Source organism: Hevea brasiliensis, chromosome 9, assembly GCF_030052815.1.
Source record: "Hevea brasiliensis isolate MT/VB/25A 57/8 chromosome 9, ASM3005281v1, whole genome shotgun sequence".
Taxonomy (NCBI): domain Eukaryota; kingdom Viridiplantae; phylum Streptophyta; class Magnoliopsida; order Malpighiales; family Euphorbiaceae; genus Hevea; species Hevea brasiliensis.
Window position 1 is genome coordinate 2,484,327 of NC_079501.1, and position 17,724 is coordinate 2,502,050.

Genomic DNA, 17,724 nt, shown 5'->3' on the forward strand with positions numbered 1-17,724 from the left:
ATTCAATCTCTTTAATTTGTGTTACACGCGTCATTTATTAAATATTTATTTTTTATATTTTAATATAAAATACTACTTTTTATATTTTACAATTAATTAAATTAAAATTAAAATATTAAATAAAATGAAATATAAAAAAAATATCATTTTTATATTTTATATAATTAATTAAAATAAAAATTATATTTAATTAAATTAAAAAATAATTAACTAAGTATTAATAATAAAAATATTAAAATATAATTAAAAAAGTAACTCTCACAATAAATGGTGAGTGAATTGCAAATTCATCAATTTTAGATTAAACTGGATATAAATCAAAATTTTTTAAATAAAAATTAAAAATAAATTAAATTAAACATTCCCAATTATTGATTATATATATATATATATATATATATATATATATATAGCACTTGACTCTAATACTATTAGCTATATTGTTTATTTATTTATTTATGATAACAATATTTGCATGAAAATTTTAAAATGGACTACCAATTATAGTTGGATCATTGAGGAGAGGAAAAGAAAGGCAGCAACACCCTTGATCAAATACAACAATTATACGTGCCATTAATAATTCAAACTCAAATTGAGACAACCATCAATAACAATGAAGTAATGAAGGGGAAAAGATGAAGTGAAGAGATAATGGGTGATTTCTCTGAACTCAGAGAGCTCGACCTTTCACAATATCCAAGCTCATCTCACTAGGATCAGTAGCTTGCAACTCAACTTGAATGCCATCCAATTCCCTCTTGAATCTGTCCTTGGAGCTTGCATAAAGCATCTTACTTCTCACCTTGGACGTGTCAGGAGACCTGCATGGACAACAGTGGAAGAGCATGCATACGCCTAGTGATGAGTTCAGAGATTAAAAATGCTTAAACAAATTAAACTTTCTTTAAGATTCATTGGAACCTCAATACGTTTAGTAATAATCAGTGGGAAAACAAAAGGACTTGAAATAATTGCTTACCATGCAATGAAGAAAATCTTGCTTTTCTGGCAATTCTCATTTGTTGTAAAATCAAAATCAAAGACAGCATAACGGCACTCATTGGGAGGCAAGGAATTAGTGAAATCATCATACGATGCTTGGGGGCTCCCAAGCTTTTCTAGCATCACCTGTTGGTTTTTCTCGTCGATCTTGAACACAATGAACCGGTGGTTCCTCTTTGCTTTGAGTTCCAAGAACTTAAGCTTGCACTCGTCACTCACTGCCATGCCAGATGCTGAATTCGCCTATAACGACGTAAGAAAAATTATTAGATAGAACTTTGTGGGACATTTTCATATATAACTTAACAAAAAATGAATATGCATTTTCTTTTCTCTGTTGGATCTGCGTTATTACTTAGTCAATCTAGTAAAGATTTAATCGAATGAAATTAAATAAATTAACGTAGCTCTTGCTGGAATGTGACTTGTTCTACATCAAATTAAAATGGCTTAAGTCATTCTGATAGCGATATATGTTAAGTTCAAGTCCAATTCTAGCCGTTTGCCATTGTCATCTAATCTCTTGAACACAAATAAAGATTTATATACGAGATTCAATCAATTGCATGTAATAATATCAAATTTGGACATGAAAACAAGGATAGATTTCATGAATGTAATTCATAATTATTCCATAAAACAATTTTAACAAAGAGAGGCAGTCTGATCTGATTTTTTTTTTTCTTTTAATCTCTTGTTGATTTGACATAATATAATTTATGGAAAAAAAACAGCAAAAGAATACGAATTGAGAGAGATAAGAGATTTGAGAGCATACCATTTTGTCCTGAAATTAGATATAGACCTGTTGCAATGATAAAAGGAAAAGAATAGAAAAGATGTGTGAAAGAAAGAGAAGAGAGAAAGAGAGATCTTCCCTGGTTTTGATAAAGCATGAGAAAAATGAAAGAGAAGAAAGGCAAAGATTGTGAGATTTTTGTGGGGGAAAAATAAGGGTTGGTATTGGCTTCTGCTTCCTTAAGCTGATCACGTCCACAACATACTTCCAAGTTGCCACGTTATATTTAATTATCTCCAATTTTTAATGGTTAAAAGTTTTATTAATTTTGAAAATCTTTAGCTTAAAATTAACATTTTTCCCAATTTAGATGTTAGCATTATCATTGCATATATGATGGATTTTAATGGACTCTCAAATAAATTTTTTTTCTTTTTAAAAAAAAATAGTCAATAGACTTTATGCTAATGTCTTGTTTTGCCTCCTTGATCAAGAATATTCAAATTAATTAATTAGAAAAAAAAAATCACACCTCATTCCACATAAGTTGGCTTCCTAGTAATTTTCATGACCCCATAATTTTGAGTCTCAAGCATTTAACTATCAATTTTGGTTCCATAAATGTTAGGTAAGAAATGGTTTGATTGATAATTACACTAGTTTTCCTAATGATTAATGGGTGTGATTATAAATCGCTCGAATTCATATGAGCATTATATATATATTTTTTTAATTAATTATATATATTTTAATATAAATATTTAATTAAATAATTATTAAATTTATTTTCATAAAAATTTGAATTTATATTAAATATACCTATGTTTAATCAATAAGTATCTCTGTTGACTTTACAAATTTAGTAGGAAGACTTGTGGCATTTCACCACCCTCTCATAATAGTTGAAGGTTCCTAAATTCAGCATAAAAAAAAATTGTCTTCCATTATTATTTTATTTTTTTTAATATTTTATTTTATTTTAATCTTATTTTTACTAATTAATTTTTTTTAATAATTTTCTTCGCCTCATTTTTAAGTGTGAGTCAAACATGTTAGAATTGTACAAAATTATTTAAATCCAAGAAAATATTCAAGTATAGACATTATTTTAATTAAAAAAGTTTAACAGGTAATTATATTATAATTAAAAACGAGCATGCATTTTTCATTTTTGTTATGTTGTTGTGAGGAAGGATTAAGCACATCTCCATATGATGGTGGTGGTGGGTGGCGCCGTGCGGTGGTTAATCGGAAAATGAGTGAACAGAAGCACGGAGGGATTGGCTCCCAACTTTCAAAGATTATAAAATTTTTATTTTTGAATCTTTTTATATATTTTTTTAATATTGTTGTTGAAAAATTTTATTTTTTATATAAAAAACAGCTTTTTTAATAATATTTAAAAAATAATATTTTTAGTCTTACCAAACAGCAACTTGGTCTTTATGCTATGCTTTCTCAATCACCGGACAAACCATCCCAACTTCCGCCTCCGTCAACTCGTTTTTGCTCAAAAGGTAGCCCATCAAATCCGCCCCCAGATTTCAAGTTTTGTAATTTTACCTTCCAAGCTGCTTTTACATTTTAAAACATTTTTAAGAAAACAACTTTTAATTTGTTTTTTTATGTTAATAAAAAAAATATTTAATTTAGTAATTTAATTAATTATTATTAATGATTAACAACTAGTAATTAAATAACCAAAGTTAATTAGTTAATATTTAATTTCTGTTTCAAAACAGAATATGACAGTTTACAGCCTATAAAATAAAATTAAAAAAAGACTTAGACGACACCAGCGAGGCGCGTGCCGAGCAGTTAAAACCGAGTGCGCTTGGTGACCAATCACCAATGGATACGATCACACCATGCTTGTTTCATGCCATATAAAAATTAATTTAATAATTATTAAATTAAATATATTTTTAAAAAATTTTCGGAATGGCGTGTCTGGGCGGTGGAGCAACAAAACAGAAACCAGTGGCAGAGCAAGCACAGGAGGGGAGAGTACAGAGAGAGTATACTCTCTTTATATTACTGTTTTGTTTTTCAGTGTCTTTTTTTTTTTTCTTTTATTTGTCAATGAAATACAAAACATTTTAGCTCGTTTTAGACGCCTGTCTTTCTCTTTGCATTTTTTCCATTCCCATTTCTATCTGAGAATCTTCGCAGGAACCATCCTTCTTCTCTCTTCTCCTTTCTTCGCCCTTTACTTCTAGACTCTGTTTTTAGGACCTTAATATCTAACCATCTACTTTCTCTGTACACCTCCTTACATCAACACTTCAAGTTAGAAACTGGTGAGTTTGATTCTCTTTTATTTTTTTTTTTTTCAAAGTTTATCACTTGTGTACTTATTGTGTCTGATCCGCTTTAAATGAATGATGTTTTGTATTTGTTTCATGTTTAATGCTGGATTTTTCATTTTATTTTACCTTTTTTTTAAAAAAAAAAGTTTGAAGCGGATGGGGGTTGAGGTGACGATCCCTTGATCGTTGAAGGGATTTGAGAAATTTTGATTTTGTTGGTCAAGCTACATGCTTCATGATTGTTTTTCTGTTTGGTTGGAAAGAAAAGTTTCTTTTTTTTTTTCCCCTCTTCTTTGGGGAAAAAAAGGGAGCAAATAGTAGCATATGTTACCTTTAACATGAATTTAAGATGAAATGAGCTACCATAATAATTGAAGCCGCTTTATTTTTTTTTTCTAATAAATTTGAACTTTTCCATTTTCTCTACGAACTCGAATTAAATAAATATAAATATAAAAAATATATGTTCAAATTGTGGAAATCCGGCTTTATGCTCTGTTTGGTAGCTGTGAAGATCTTTAAAATTAATGGGTTGATTCCATAATATTCATGTTCTCCTTTTTTGTTGTTGAGAATATGAGAAAGGAAATTAAATTGAATTGTTGCATCGTCTCCGGAATCTAGTGGAGCAAAAGGACAATATGCCTTTTCTTGTTTCCTTTATTTTGTGATTCATTAATCATTATTTTTTATAATAAGAAGAAGCTGAAGTCTTGAAGCTTTCTGATAGAATCTTCCTTTCTTTCTACTTTATTTTTTATTTGCTTTCGTTAAACTTATCAAAACTTCTTCGGTTGATTCTCTCTTATATCTATTAATATATTTGCAACCGAAAAATAAATTTATGGGGTTTAAGTGATAGAAACATCAATGATATCATTACGGTCTTGCTAACGTTTGGTCGTTTTATCTAGAGGAAATATTTTTGCTAGCCATGTTTCAGTTTCTGCTGAAATAAATTGCATGTGTTAGTTGTAAAATGTTGGCTTCAATTCATTTTCTATTGAATGTGTTACTGCTCCTGTCTTGAATTCAAAGCTCTCTACTGTCTTCTTTTCTCTTTTTCATGAAGTTTGTTGGGTATTTAGATGCAGTGTGGTGTTTGAGGATTAACCTTTTAGTTCTAGTTTGTGGGATCATTTATCATTGTTGATCTTTTAATTACTTTTATTTCAGGTATTATCTGTTCCTGCCAATTTCTGTAAGCAGCTAAGTATCATTATCGTTCAACACTTCTTCGTCTTTCAATGAGTAATCTCAAGCTAGGAGTGGAGGTTGTGAGCGCACATGACCTTATGCCCAAAGATGGGCAGGGCTCAGCCAGTGCTTTTGTGGAGCTTCATTTTGACCATCAGAAATTTCGCACTACGACTAAAGAAAAAGATCTCAATCCTGTTTGGAATGAGAGTTTCTATTTCAACATCTCTGATCCAAACAAAATCTCCAACCTCACTCTTGAAGCCAATGTATACAACCAGAGTAAAGAAAACAACTCCAAATCTTTCCTTGGAAAGGTTCGCCTCACTGGGACATCATTTGTTCCCTACTCTGATGCTGTTGTTTTGCATTACCCTTTGGAAAAACGAGGCATTCTTTCTCATGTCAAAGGAGAGCTTGGCTTGAAAGTATTTGTTACTGATAGTCCTTCAATGAGATCCTCAAACCCACTTCCTGCAATGGACTCCTCTCTGTTTACTAATACAAGTTCAGCCCAAGCTCAAGTACCAGAACAACAAATACCAAATCCAGTTCCAAAACTGTTCTCCAGTGACAAGACTGAGTCAAGACATACATTTCATCATCTTCCAAACACTACCCAGCCCCAGCCTCAGCCTCAGCCTCAGCCTCAGCCACAGCCACAGCCACAGCAATATGTCCAGGCAGCAGGTCCCCAGCAAGCAATGAATTATGGGACTCATGAGATAAGATCTGAACCTCAGGCTCCAAGAATTGTTCGCATGTACTCTGATTCATCATCACAGCCTGCTGATTTTGCGCTGAAAGAGACTAGTCCTTTCCTTGGAGGGGGGCAAATTGTTGGAGGACGAGTCATACGTGGGAACAGGATGTCCAGCACTTATGATCTTGTTGAACAGATGAGGTGCCTTTTTGTACGAGTTGTCAAAGCTCGTGATCTTCCCACCAAGGATGTGACAGGGAGCCTTGACCCATATGTTGAAGTAAGAGTTGGGAACTACAAGGGAATGACAAAACATTTTGAGAAGAAGCAAAACCCTGAATGGAATGAAGTGTTTGCCTTTGCAAGGGACACGATCCAATCATCAGTGCTAGAAGTTGTAGTCAAGGATAAGGATCTGGTGAAAGATGACTTTGTTGGGATTGTAAGATTTGATATGAATGAGATTCCAACACGGATGCCGCCTGATAGCCCATTGGCACCAGAATGGCATAGGCTTGAAGACAAGAAAGGAGAGAAAATAAAAGGGGAGCTCATGCTTGCCGTCTGGTATGGTACACAAGCTGATGAGGCATTCCCTGATGCTTGGCACTCTGATGCAGTTACTCCCACTGATAGTTCCTCCGCTATCTCTGCACATATACGCTCTAAAGTTTACCATTCTCCAAGGTTATGGTATGTTCGGGTTAATGTGATTGAGGCTCAAGACCTGGTTATTCATGACAAGAATCGGTTTCCAGATGCTTATGTCAGGGTACAGATAGGTAACCAGGTCTTAAAGACTAAGATGATCCAAACTCGGACAATGAACCCAGTGTGGAATGAGGATTTAATGTTTGTTGCTGCTGAACCCTTTGAAGATCATCTGATCCTTTCAGTTGAAGATCGTGTTGGCCCCAACAAAGATGAGAGTGTTGGCAAGGTTGTTATACCATTAAACTCTGTTGAGAAGCGTGCTGATGATCGAATTATTCATAGCCGGTGGTTCAACCTGGAAAAGTCCATTTCGTCTGCCATGGATGAGCATCAGGCTAAGAAAGATAAGTTCTCTAGCAGACTCCATCTTCGTGTTGTACTTGATGGAGGGTACCATGTGCTTGATGAGTCAACTCACTACAGTACTGATCTACGACCGACAGCGAAGCAGTTGTGGAAGCCATCAATAGGTGTGCTGGAGCTTGGTGTTCTAAATGCTGACGGACTTCACCCAATGAAAACAAGGGATGGAAAAGGTACAACAGATACATATTGTGTAGCTAAGTATGGTCATAAGTGGATCAGGACTCGAACCATAATCAACAGCCTCAGCCCAAAATACAATGAACAATACACTTGGGAGGTGTATGATCCTGCAACAGTTCTTACTGTGGGAGTTTTTGACAACTGCCATATAGGTGGTTCAAATGGTGATAGGGATATAAAAATTGGTAAGGTTCGGATACGACTCTCTACTCTTGAAACTGGCCGCGTATATACACACTCTTATCCACTACTAGTGCTTCATCCTTCTGGTGTCAAGAAGATGGGTGAATTACATCTGGCAATACGATTTTCATACACATCAATGGCAAACATGATATTTTTGTACACACGGCCCCTTTTGCCAAAGATGCATTATGTAAGGCCATTGACTGTTTTGCAGCAGGACATGTTGCGGCACCAAGCTGTCAACATAGTGGCAGCACGGCTTAGTCGAGCAGAACCTCCTCTTAGGAAAGAAGTTGTTGAATACATGTCTGATGCAAACTCTCATCTCTGGAGCATGAGGAGGAGCAAGGCAAACTTCTTCAGACTGATGTCTGTTTTCTCTGGATTATTTGCTGTTGGAAAATGGTTCGGTGAAGTTTGCATGTGGAAAAGTCCAATCACTACGGTTCTAGTACACCTCCTGTTTGTGATGCTTGTGTGTTTTCCAGAACTGATTCTGCCAACAGTGTTTCTCTACATGTTTCTAATAGGGCTTTGGAATTATCGTATCCGACCAAGATACCCTCCACACATGAATACAAGAATTTCTTGTGCTGATGCCGTACACCCTGATGAGCTTGATGAGGAGTTTGATACATTTCCAACAACTCGGAGCCCAGAGATAGTCCGAATGAGGTATGATCGGCTGAGGAGTGTGGCTGGGAGGATCCAAACTGTGGTGGGTGATGTGGTTACCCAAGGGGAGAGAATTCAATCACTATTAAGTTGGCGGGATCCTCGTGCCACAACCATATTTGTGACATTCTGTCTAGTGGCTGCCATTGTCTTGTACGCAACACCTTTTCAGGTGCTTGCTCTTGTCGCTGGGTTTTACTCTATGAGGCATCCCAGGTTCCGGCATAGGACGCCATCAGCACCGATTAACTTCTTCCGTCGTCTGCCAGCTAGGACAGATAGTATGTTGTAAATTGATAATCGGGGTTTTTCTGGCAAAGCCTATCTCACTGGTGCGTCAGATTCTGGTTTATTTTTGTTGGTGATGTTTGTAAAGCTTTGCTTTGTCTTCTTATTTTCTGTTTGATGTGTTCTTCCATGGAAATATATACACATACTGGTACGCTAAAGTTAATAGTAGAAATTTCGTATTTTGCAACCAGGTTTATATTAGACAACGTAGTGTCATGTCATTGCTAGATGAGCTTTTTTCACGGTCTTCTGCCAGAAGCATGGTATAGCAGCACTGTCTGCAATCAGAACAGAACTGTTGATTACTAGGGCCATGCATATTCAGGCAGAATTAGTAATTCATTCAGTGGAGCTCTGACAAATTTTTTTTTTTTTTTCAAACGCACACATCCCTTGAGTGTAAATTTATTTCTGTCAGTGGAAAGAAAAGAGAAAACACAAGAAAAACAAAACTTCACCATAGAGATTTGAAAAGAAGATGCACAATATTACAGATTATGATTAAACAGGTTTGCATTGTTGATGGAAAAATTGATGGTGGAAATCAACAAGGCTCTGTTCATGTACCTGTATATTAAATGAATAAATTAAGCACGTCTGACATCTCCAAGGCAAAATGGTGGATCCATAGATGTCTGTTTTTGGAGTTCAATGGAAAACAAATTTTGTTCCTTGACGCTATAATTTATGTTGAGATGTCGGATAAAAAAAAATTATATTAGGATGTTTTGTGCAACTGCATTGCCTTTGTGACAAATTCTAAGCCTAATTTGACATTGCAACAGCCCAGGCCACGTTATTACAAATATTTGCATAATAATTAAAAATTACAAAAAAAAAAAGAAAGAGAGAGAGAGACCAATGGGTAATTTATCTATATTATAACCCACAATAATATATAGTATAAATATATGATACACATATCAATCTATAAACAGTAAATTATAACATGAGAAAATTACTCTTGTTTGTCAAGCCATCCTGCGGAAAGTGGTACCACCTGCTCATTATCTGAATGGTATTGATTGTCACACTCTGATGGCCCATCGCGATCATCACCGGCTGCAAAACCGTTAACTGTTAGTTTTGCTTTTTTGTGGCTGCTCACTGGTGGTGAACATTTGTAAGTTGTGTAAAGCTTGCCATCTACACAGCAATCTAAGTCATTTTCTTGGTTGCATTCTCCTGGAAGAGGCTTTCTGCCTCTTATCTTTCTACCGGTGCTGCAGGTTGAGGCTCTGCACTGCTTATGACAGGAAATAGAAGGCTAATGAGAAGGATGCTGGAGCAAACTTGCTTCTTCCTGTTTTTGAGGTGACTTGATGTGAAGAAGATGAAGTCGGAACATAAATAATATGCTACTAAAGGATAGGTCTTCAGGACTCTGTTGGTTTCTAGAATTGTTAAGTAATGGGGAAAGGTCTGGGAGGGTGATGGCGAAACAGATCTAAAACTCAGATTGATACAACATTGAATATCATCAGGACTTTAACCATAAACTTAGAAGCATCATGTGGAAGGGATGGCTGGAGACAAGATAGAGTTAAAATTGCATATACTCAATGTATGTCACCATATAGAATTTCCAGCCACAGTTCTGTCTTTATTGGCAAGTTTCGCTCCATTATGCTAATCAACTAAATAAAGCCATGTCATATTCTTGCACATCAAACTGCTCATTGCACTGAGTCATAAAGTTTATGTGCTACATAAGAATAAAAAGATTATATATTTGATAGTGAGATTTAAAATTATACAATGTCAGACCATGACCGTCATATTGAGTGGTGTGTAAATTAATAGTTCCATGACTCTGATGCCTTGATTTGTTTTACTTGGCAAATCCATATTGTCCTTTGTTTATGAAAAAGGTATGGTATTGCATATCAGTAAATCTTTGTGGGGCATAAATATCAAAATCCAGTTATATCAGAAGAAAAGAAAATGTAATGAGGCGATACTATCAAAAGATCAGAAGACAGCTAATCATTAGTACTATTTTACCTGCTGTAAAGAGAGATTAAAAAAATAATAATACAAAAAAAGGATAAATAACGAAGCTGTATAAAGTTTTCACCTTCAAGGCAGGCTGCAACTCTGTCCATATGTGACAAAAGCATCCAGAGAATGACCTGATACCATACGTTCATTACCATAATCCAACAAGAATTCACTACGATACTACTTATTTCTTATTCACCTCAGAAAGCAACATGCAGCTTCTTTATTATTTCAAAAAATTATCAAAAGCATCAGAGCAATTGCAGGCTAACAATGTTTATATGACTTGTATAGATGATGAATTACTTGCCAAGGTGTTTCTAATTGCTTTTTGCCAAAAATATAATGTGCCCGGCTAAAAAAGAAGTGGTGACATCAAGATTGAAGTTTTGAACGCAAGGAAAACATCTATTGTTATTTTCAAAGTGTAATGCAGCATTGTTCTGCTTCTATGTGGATTTTACTTCAGGCAAACCCCTCTTTAAATACGCCAGCAGAACCTCTTCTTTTGCATCAAGCACTTGAAGAGAGAGGATGGGGAAATTCAGGTTGGCATTTTCTACTTTCATATTGGTTGTTCTCCTTGTTACATATTCTTTAAAGGTTGAAGCTAGACCACCAAAACCTTGCAAGCGTAGTGGGAAAATTAAAGGCAGAAAACCTCCTCCAAACAATTGCAATACACAAAATCACTCTGAATGCCGCATTGAAGACATGCTCTACACAACCTTCAACTGTTCACCACAAGTCGCTACCCATGCCAAGGCATTTCTCACTCTGAATAGCTTTGAGAAGGGTGGAGATGGCGGTGGTCCATCAGAATGTGACAAGAAATGCCATTCTGATGACATACCAATCGTGGCACTACCAACCGGATGGTTCAACAAAAAAGGCATGCTTCCACAATAGCACCATTAAGGGTATTGGGCGTAGCGTGGTGGCAATGGTGGTGAGTGATTGCGACTCAACAATGGGTTGTGATGAACCCCATGACCTCAACCTCCATATGATAACAACATTGTTGATGCCCCAAAAGCTGTCTGGAAAGCATTTGGTGTGCCTGAAGATGATTGGGGTGGTCTAGACATTACATGGTCTGATGCTTAATTTGCACTCATAGGTTTGTCTTGTGTCCTTGTTTCTTACTCTAAAAGTATTTTATCTTGTTGGTCAATTTTACAGTGGCATGAATTCTGAAACAACAAAAGAAAATTGCAATACGTAACAAGCACAAATTATGATTAGCTAAAAAACTACAACAGATTCTTCAATATAGCAAAGCCCCTGCTACTGGCTTGACAAATTTAAGATCCCAACCAGGTAGCTTGGGCCGAAAATCTTACCTTTCATTCCAAACTCAAATCTCTTAGCTTGAGTATTAAAAAATTTGCAGTTTTGAATCTCCCTTTCAACGACCATTGAGAGTAACTAAATACCACAAGTTTCGAGAGAATATTGGTTACCATGGCTGGCCGCCAAAGATAAAGAAATTGTCATTGAACATCCTCTGAAAAATTGATGAGTTAAATTCACAGGCACTAAAATTCCAAACTAATTGTCATTAAGCTGCAAAATGAGTACAACCCATAGTCTGTCAAGGTTAAATGAAGTGAGAAATTCACGCCCAGAATCAGCCGACTTCAATCCTCATCACTGGACTTCAGGAGATGAGATTTAAGTGGTGCTGAAAACAGCGAAATATATACATTGCCCATGAAACAATCAACAGAAATTATCAACCACGCATCAAATCAATGTCGACGTGTGTGTTGCGCATATCCACAGGCTGTGAACCAGGCCATAAACCAACTGACGAGGTTGGAGTAAGATTCTGACTGGGTGGAACACTAGATGGAGTTACTGGATTCTCAACCGTCTGATGGTCCAACTCTCTGGCACCTTCTGGGCCTTCCCCTTTCTTGTTCTTTGTCTTTGAACCACCCCCCCATAAGAAACTTCCCACAATCACCTGAGGCAATGCATTAATATGGAAGAAAATTGAACCATCTCTAATTCTACTGTGATTTGAAATTAAATATGCAAGTAGAAGAGTAAAGCCAAATAGTTAAAATTTTTAGGTTTACACAAGGAACCTCTTGCCCACTGAAATACCAACACACATCATCTTAATACTCATCTAACAAGAAAATTAGATTTACTTGTTGGCCTTATTATCAATGGACTTTTATAAGTGATTCAAAGAGAGAACAATTGCAAATGTAAAAGCACATAAAACCCTACAGGGTGATAAAAGTGAAAAGTTACCTGTACAGGGCTTGCAGCAATAAGCATCCCCCCAACTCCTCCACCAATAACCCGGCCATCAGGACTAGCAAGAGAGACACTCAGCCCACCAGTTCGATTACGGGAGCCAGCATTGTTAGTGACCAAGTAAGAGCCTGACAGACATAAAATCTCGAAGCGCCCCTACACAAACCAAAATATTTTAGATTTCAACTGATGAGACGTGGACAAAAGCCAGAAAAGAAGAGTTGAATATTTGAAGGCAAGGCTGGCCTAAAATCTGCTAGCTAATTTCCAACGTCTCATTGAATAGATCAGGAGGATAGTTTTATGAAAAAAATAATAATAATAAAGGAAAAGCATTTGTTTGGGTCAGCATGCCTGTCGTTATTTGTGAAATGGGGGACAAGCCAGTCACTTCAACAATTAAGGAAAAAAGTAGATTGGTTAATCCACACAGCATATGATTCAGACACAAGATAAATGTTAATTCTGAGAATTTGTGCATATCTGTGGAGTAAACCCTACAGACATAAGATTACACATCGTAGCAGTTTTCACAATATCACTCATCATTTTGATTTCCAAAGGATAAACCCAATAATGTTAAAAACATCCATTGACTGACAAATACCCAAGATAAAAGGGAGAAAAAATCAAGTGCTCAAACCTCATATGTTACAGCGCCTCCAGAAGTTGATGGCTGACGGAGAGTCACTGTAGAGACAGCGCCATTTGCTGACAAAATGCATATAGCTCTTGGTCCTTGCTGTGAGAAAGACATTAATTTTGTTGCGATGTCCTGTGGTAGCAGTCAAGATTTTCAATACAAAAGAGAGAAATGATCAGCAAACAAAGAGGCAAATACAAATAGATGACAATTGCAGATCTGAAAGGATGTTAACAGAGGTAAACTAATTACTGTTTTCTTTTACATGTTCTTTTCACGAACAGTTAGCTTGTCTACATTTTATGAATGGATATGTTACATTTTTCTCTTGGACTTACTCAATTCATCTGGTATACAACATGCAGATAAAAAAAAGAAAAAAAAAAAAAAAAAAATATATATATATATATATATATTCTTCTCATATCTTCTCTCTTTAAATACTATTCATAGATTTTAAAGAATACACCACATTATTGAGACCTCCTCTACAAGTGTATATATATATATATATATATATATATATTCTTCTCATATCTTCTCTCTTTAAATACTATACATAGATTTTAAAGAATAAACCACATTATTGAGACCTCCTCTACAAGCTTAAACTTGTAGATTTAGTAATTCTTTATTTTGGATATAAAATCTTCTAAAGCAAGTGGTCCTAAAGTTCAATATCTTGGGTACTCTCTCAAATAATTAAATGTCTGTACAATAAAGTAGTGGTGGGTCTATACTTTGTCTGAATCCAAGCACAAAGAACATTTGCATGAGAGGGCATATAGAGAGTAAAACCTAATCTTCATCCTCAACTACAAAATGAGCTTTGGACAAAAGCATCATTAGAAAATCTAGGCACATCCCACTTATGAGTATATTTATGACACAACGTCAAAGAATATACACCATCTGCTCAGTTCTGCCTTACTATGTCTTATCTTTCCAGTATAATGAATTGATAGGAGGAACAACTTTTGGCTATAATTTTCTATTAATTTGCATTTAGTTTATATGGTACACAAACTGACAGATTCTTAAGATAAAACAACATACTTCTCCTACTGCAATGGTGATGATATGTGGAGTAAAGCCCATCCCTGCTGAACCAGATAGCCATTCACCTAGCAAATTAAAATTTGCGTCACTTGAACACCAATAATTACAAATGTAGAAAGAGAAAATTCAACAAAAATTACTAATCTAATTAACTTTCTAAAATATATCTTCCAGCATGTTCTTATTTCACAAGGCAGAGATATGCTCTCAAACAATTAAAAAGTAAGGGGAGTTTGAAACTAACAAGAAGTAATCTTTACTAGGTACCAATAAAATAGATTTAAGCAAGAAAATCTATATTTGTATAACAAAAATAAATAAATAAATAAATTCATCACAAATATTATAGATGTATAATTATGATAATATATATGTATATTTATATGTGAATATGATGGTCACTATGGCTACCCATTAGGGTTTTCATGCAATTAATGGTTCACTAGGGTTAACCATGTCTAGTGAAATATACTTTGAATTTGACAAAAGGATGTATTCCTAAACAATCACTTCCCATTTAGCATCAATTGTTTATTCTACCTTGAAATATCAGTTCAACCAATCTAGCAGATTTTTTATTCTATTGAAGTAAGTTTGCCTCTGAGTTTTTGAAAGGGAAGAGTTCCTGCATATCCTGGCATGTTCAAATTGCAGTGTTCATATTTAACAAAAAAACAGGTCATCTATTTGACATTAGCAAGCCAATCAATTGACAATAGAAAAGATGCATCGTAATGCTTTACAAAATTGTATTTTATGCACACAGGAAAATCTCCTAATCAATAACATTTCCAACAAGCTATAGCTAGTTCAATCTGATTCAACTAAAATTCTTCATGTTCTATGAAAATTCAACAAAGCAAGCAATTTTGACAGAGAAATCTTACCAAGGGAAGCTAATTGTTGCTTCCTCCCACTCCCTGGTGGCCGCCCTCTACCCCGCTTCTGAGTTGGGGTTATTGTGCCAGGATGTGTAGACAATGAAGAAGATAATGCCAGTGAGACGGTCCCATCTGGCCCATATTTCCGGGGCCTTCCCCTTTTCCTTTTCACAGGCTCACCAGATGGTGGCATCGCAGATGGTGCACCCACATTAACACCGTGCTGTGGAATTGTTGTTGAAGTTTCTATAGGCAATGTAGATCCAATTGTATTGGCTCCAACATTAGATTGAAATGATACAGTTGAACTAGTTAAAGGATTGATGCCTGATGATACATTTAAACCAGACTGTGTTCCAGACCCAGACCCAACCATCCCTCTCTGCATATAGAAGGAAGCAGAGCCAGATATCGCCATAGCATCCCTTCGATCCATGCATTTACTATACTCAACAGTCCGTCTTAACTATTGATCAAATCTGGACCCAGTTTTCAATTAATTACAATATTTAGATGCCTCTTATCTTCTTTACAGTTCAGTCCAAGGGCAAACTTTGACGAAATGCACTCTGCAAGCAGTAACGAAGGATCCTTCTCCACAGGATATTGTCTCTAAATCTCGAACGAATATGGAAAGGTACATAAAACAAATAAAAGCACTTTAAAATGGAGTCGCATTGTGAACATGAAAATATTTGCTCGAAGAAGCTAAGCAAAGCTCCAATAGACGCATTGTTTCACGAATGGAGCACAAGAAGGACCATAAAAGCACATTCAAAGTCGTACGTGAGGATCCCGAGATCTATATTTGCCAAACATACGAAGAAAACAATACTTAGATTCAAAGAAACTTCATAGTTACAGAAAGAAGCGCTAGTAAACTAAGTAGATGTGTTTAAAAAGAAAAGAAGGAAAGATAAACCGATGCAACAAAATCAAAGAAAAAACCCAGGAATCTTAAGGAAGAAAGAAAGAAAGCAAGAGAAGAAAGAGTCGAAACCTAAAAACCTAGGAACTTAAAAGAAAAGACAAAAATGCGAGCTATTTTTACAGCTTACCAAACTAAAATCACAAGAAAGAACAAGTAAGGCTTGATATTGAAGATAAAGAACTGAAACAGGTCCTTAATCTCACCAACCGATCACTCATAAACCTTAAACACCAAGCATCTTCCAAGCCAACGCCAAACCTTGAAGACCACCACAAATTCAAACCACAAGTTTGAGTCAATGCCAGCTAAAAACTCAAGCCCAGTTCTCAAAGCACGCCACACGACTTCAGAGTTGAATTACACCTCTCTCTCTCTCTCTCTCTCTCAACGTAACAAGCTTGGAGAGAGAAAGGTAAAAGTAATAACTCTCAGTAACAAGGGTGTTAAAACTCGAACATTTTTCAAAACTCTCCCCCACACACTATAAATCAAGAAGGGAGAGACTGGAAGACAACTGGGGAAACTTGAAATAAGACGTGAAGAGAGAAATAAAGGTCGAACAGCTCTGTTGGGAAATGGGAATTAAGGCAAAAACTGAGAAAGGTACAGAGAAAGAGCGTGTGTGGGGGCATGAGGTTGAATTGAAGTAATTATTTACTTCTACGAAAAAATAAAAAAAAAATCTCTTTGACACAAGTCCTTATCACAATGCATATTTCTAGGGTAGAACCTTTCTCTTTCGTTTATCTCTCTCTGTACAACAATAAAAGCTGTTTATCTTTCTCTCTCTATGATATTACACAGAAAAAAATTAATTTTTTTTCTAAAAAAATAAAAAAGCTGAAAGCTTTATCTCTCTCTGCCGTGACTGATCAGTGATGATGACTTGCTTTACTGGGTTACAGAGAGAGAGAGACGCTAGAGAAAAAGCAGAAGCTTGAACAGTTGAACGAAAAAAGCGCTTCTTCGTGGATAATACTGAATTTCACTCTGTTTTTTCTTTTTCTTATTTAATGAAATACGGCCGACCTGTTTCAACATCAGCTCGTTTATGCCACCACATTCTCTACCACAGCCACATGCGACTCGTGAAAGATACTGCCCCTCTCTTGCTTCTCAATAAATTAAATCGTATGCATAATCACAATGGTAAATAATTTTTCTGAAGAAAAATTAATAAATAACTTTTTTTAATGCATGATAGAAAGTGGTTTAAGGAGCACGCGCCATGGAAAAACGTCGGAAGGAAGAGGTCGGGTAGGGGCCCAGACCCAAGAGAGGGTAAACTTTGTTTGCATGTGACTTTTCTCTTGTTACCACTAAATTCTGCCCAGTGGCAGCCCATTCACCTAAAATATCTCTATTCCTGAACTGATACTCTCACCCATCATTCACTCATCCACCCTCACCCCGCATCCGTCCAATTCTATTTTTGTATAGTCGTTAGAGAGCAAATCAATTTCAGGCACATCACATGGATGATAGATTTTAGGACCGAGAGGAATTCAAAGCGAAAAATTAAAATGAATTTAATTAATTTGGTTTAATTAATTTGATTTTAAAATTTAATTGA

General features: G+C 35.6%; 3 protein-coding genes and 1 pseudogene across 3 annotated transcripts; 2 read left to right on the plus strand and 2 right to left on the minus strand.

Annotated features, from left to right (window-relative positions):
- Nucleotides 1-558: 558 nt before the first annotated feature.
- LOC110644559 (actin-depolymerizing factor 10) lies at nt 559-1,929 on the minus strand. The gene is made up of 3 exons (XM_021797386.2): nt 1,784-1,929; nt 983-1,248; nt 559-824 (listed from the first exon to the last, which is right to left on the minus strand). Exons 1-3 carry the CDS (start codon nt 1,784-1,786, stop codon nt 674-676), a joined length of 420 nt encoding a protein of 139 aa, XP_021653078.1. The 5' UTR covers nt 1,787-1,929; the 3' UTR covers nt 559-673.
- A 3,279-nt stretch (nt 1,930-5,208) lies between these two features.
- On the plus strand, nt 5,209-8,552 carry LOC110644549 (multiple C2 domain and transmembrane region protein 5). The gene has a single exon (XM_058152392.1). It carries the CDS (start codon nt 5,301-5,303, stop codon nt 8,364-8,366), a length of 3,066 nt encoding a protein of 1,021 aa, XP_058008375.1. The 5' UTR covers nt 5,209-5,300; the 3' UTR covers nt 8,367-8,552.
- A 2,266-nt stretch (nt 8,553-10,818) lies between these two features.
- LOC131182922 (kiwellin-1-like) lies at nt 10,819-11,532 on the plus strand (annotated as a pseudogene).
- Nucleotides 11,533-11,825: 293 nt separating this feature from the next.
- Nucleotides 11,826-17,104, minus strand: LOC110644550 (AT-hook motif nuclear-localized protein 9). The gene is made up of 6 exons (XM_021797377.2): nt 16,279-17,104; nt 15,227-16,022; nt 14,337-14,404; nt 13,281-13,412; nt 12,632-12,793; nt 11,826-12,335 (listed from the first exon to the last, which is right to left on the minus strand). The coding sequence occupies exons 2-6, from the start codon at nt 15,654-15,656 to the stop codon at nt 12,102-12,104; spliced, it is 1,026 nt and encodes a 341-aa protein (XP_021653069.1). The 5' UTR covers nt 15,657-16,022; nt 16,279-17,104; the 3' UTR covers nt 11,826-12,101.
- Nucleotides 17,105-17,724: the final 620 nt, after the last annotated feature.

Excerpts from the sequence above, each read along its gene's own strand:
- LOC110644549 (XM_058152392.1), top strand. The coding sequence starts at position 5,301 with ATGAGTAATCTCAAGCTAGGAGTGGAGGTTGTGAGCGCACATGACCTT.
- LOC110644550 (XM_021797377.2), bottom strand. The coding sequence starts at position 15,656 with ATGGATCGAAGGGATGCTATGGCGATATCTGGCTCTGCTTCCTTCTAT. Across the intron at positions 14,405-15,226 it reads GCAACAATTAGCTTCCCTTG|GTGAATGGCTATCTGGTTCA; the intron begins GTAAGATTTCTC and ends TTAATTTGCTAG. Across the intron at positions 12,794-13,280 it reads GAGGCGCTGTAACATATGAG|GGGCGCTTCGAGATTTTATG; the intron begins GTTTGAGCACTT and ends TGGTTTGTGTAG.
- LOC110644559 (XM_021797386.2), bottom strand. Across the intron at positions 825-982 it reads AAGATTTTCTTCATTGCATG|GTCTCCTGACACGTCCAAGG; the intron begins GTAAGCAATTAT and ends TTGTCCATGCAG.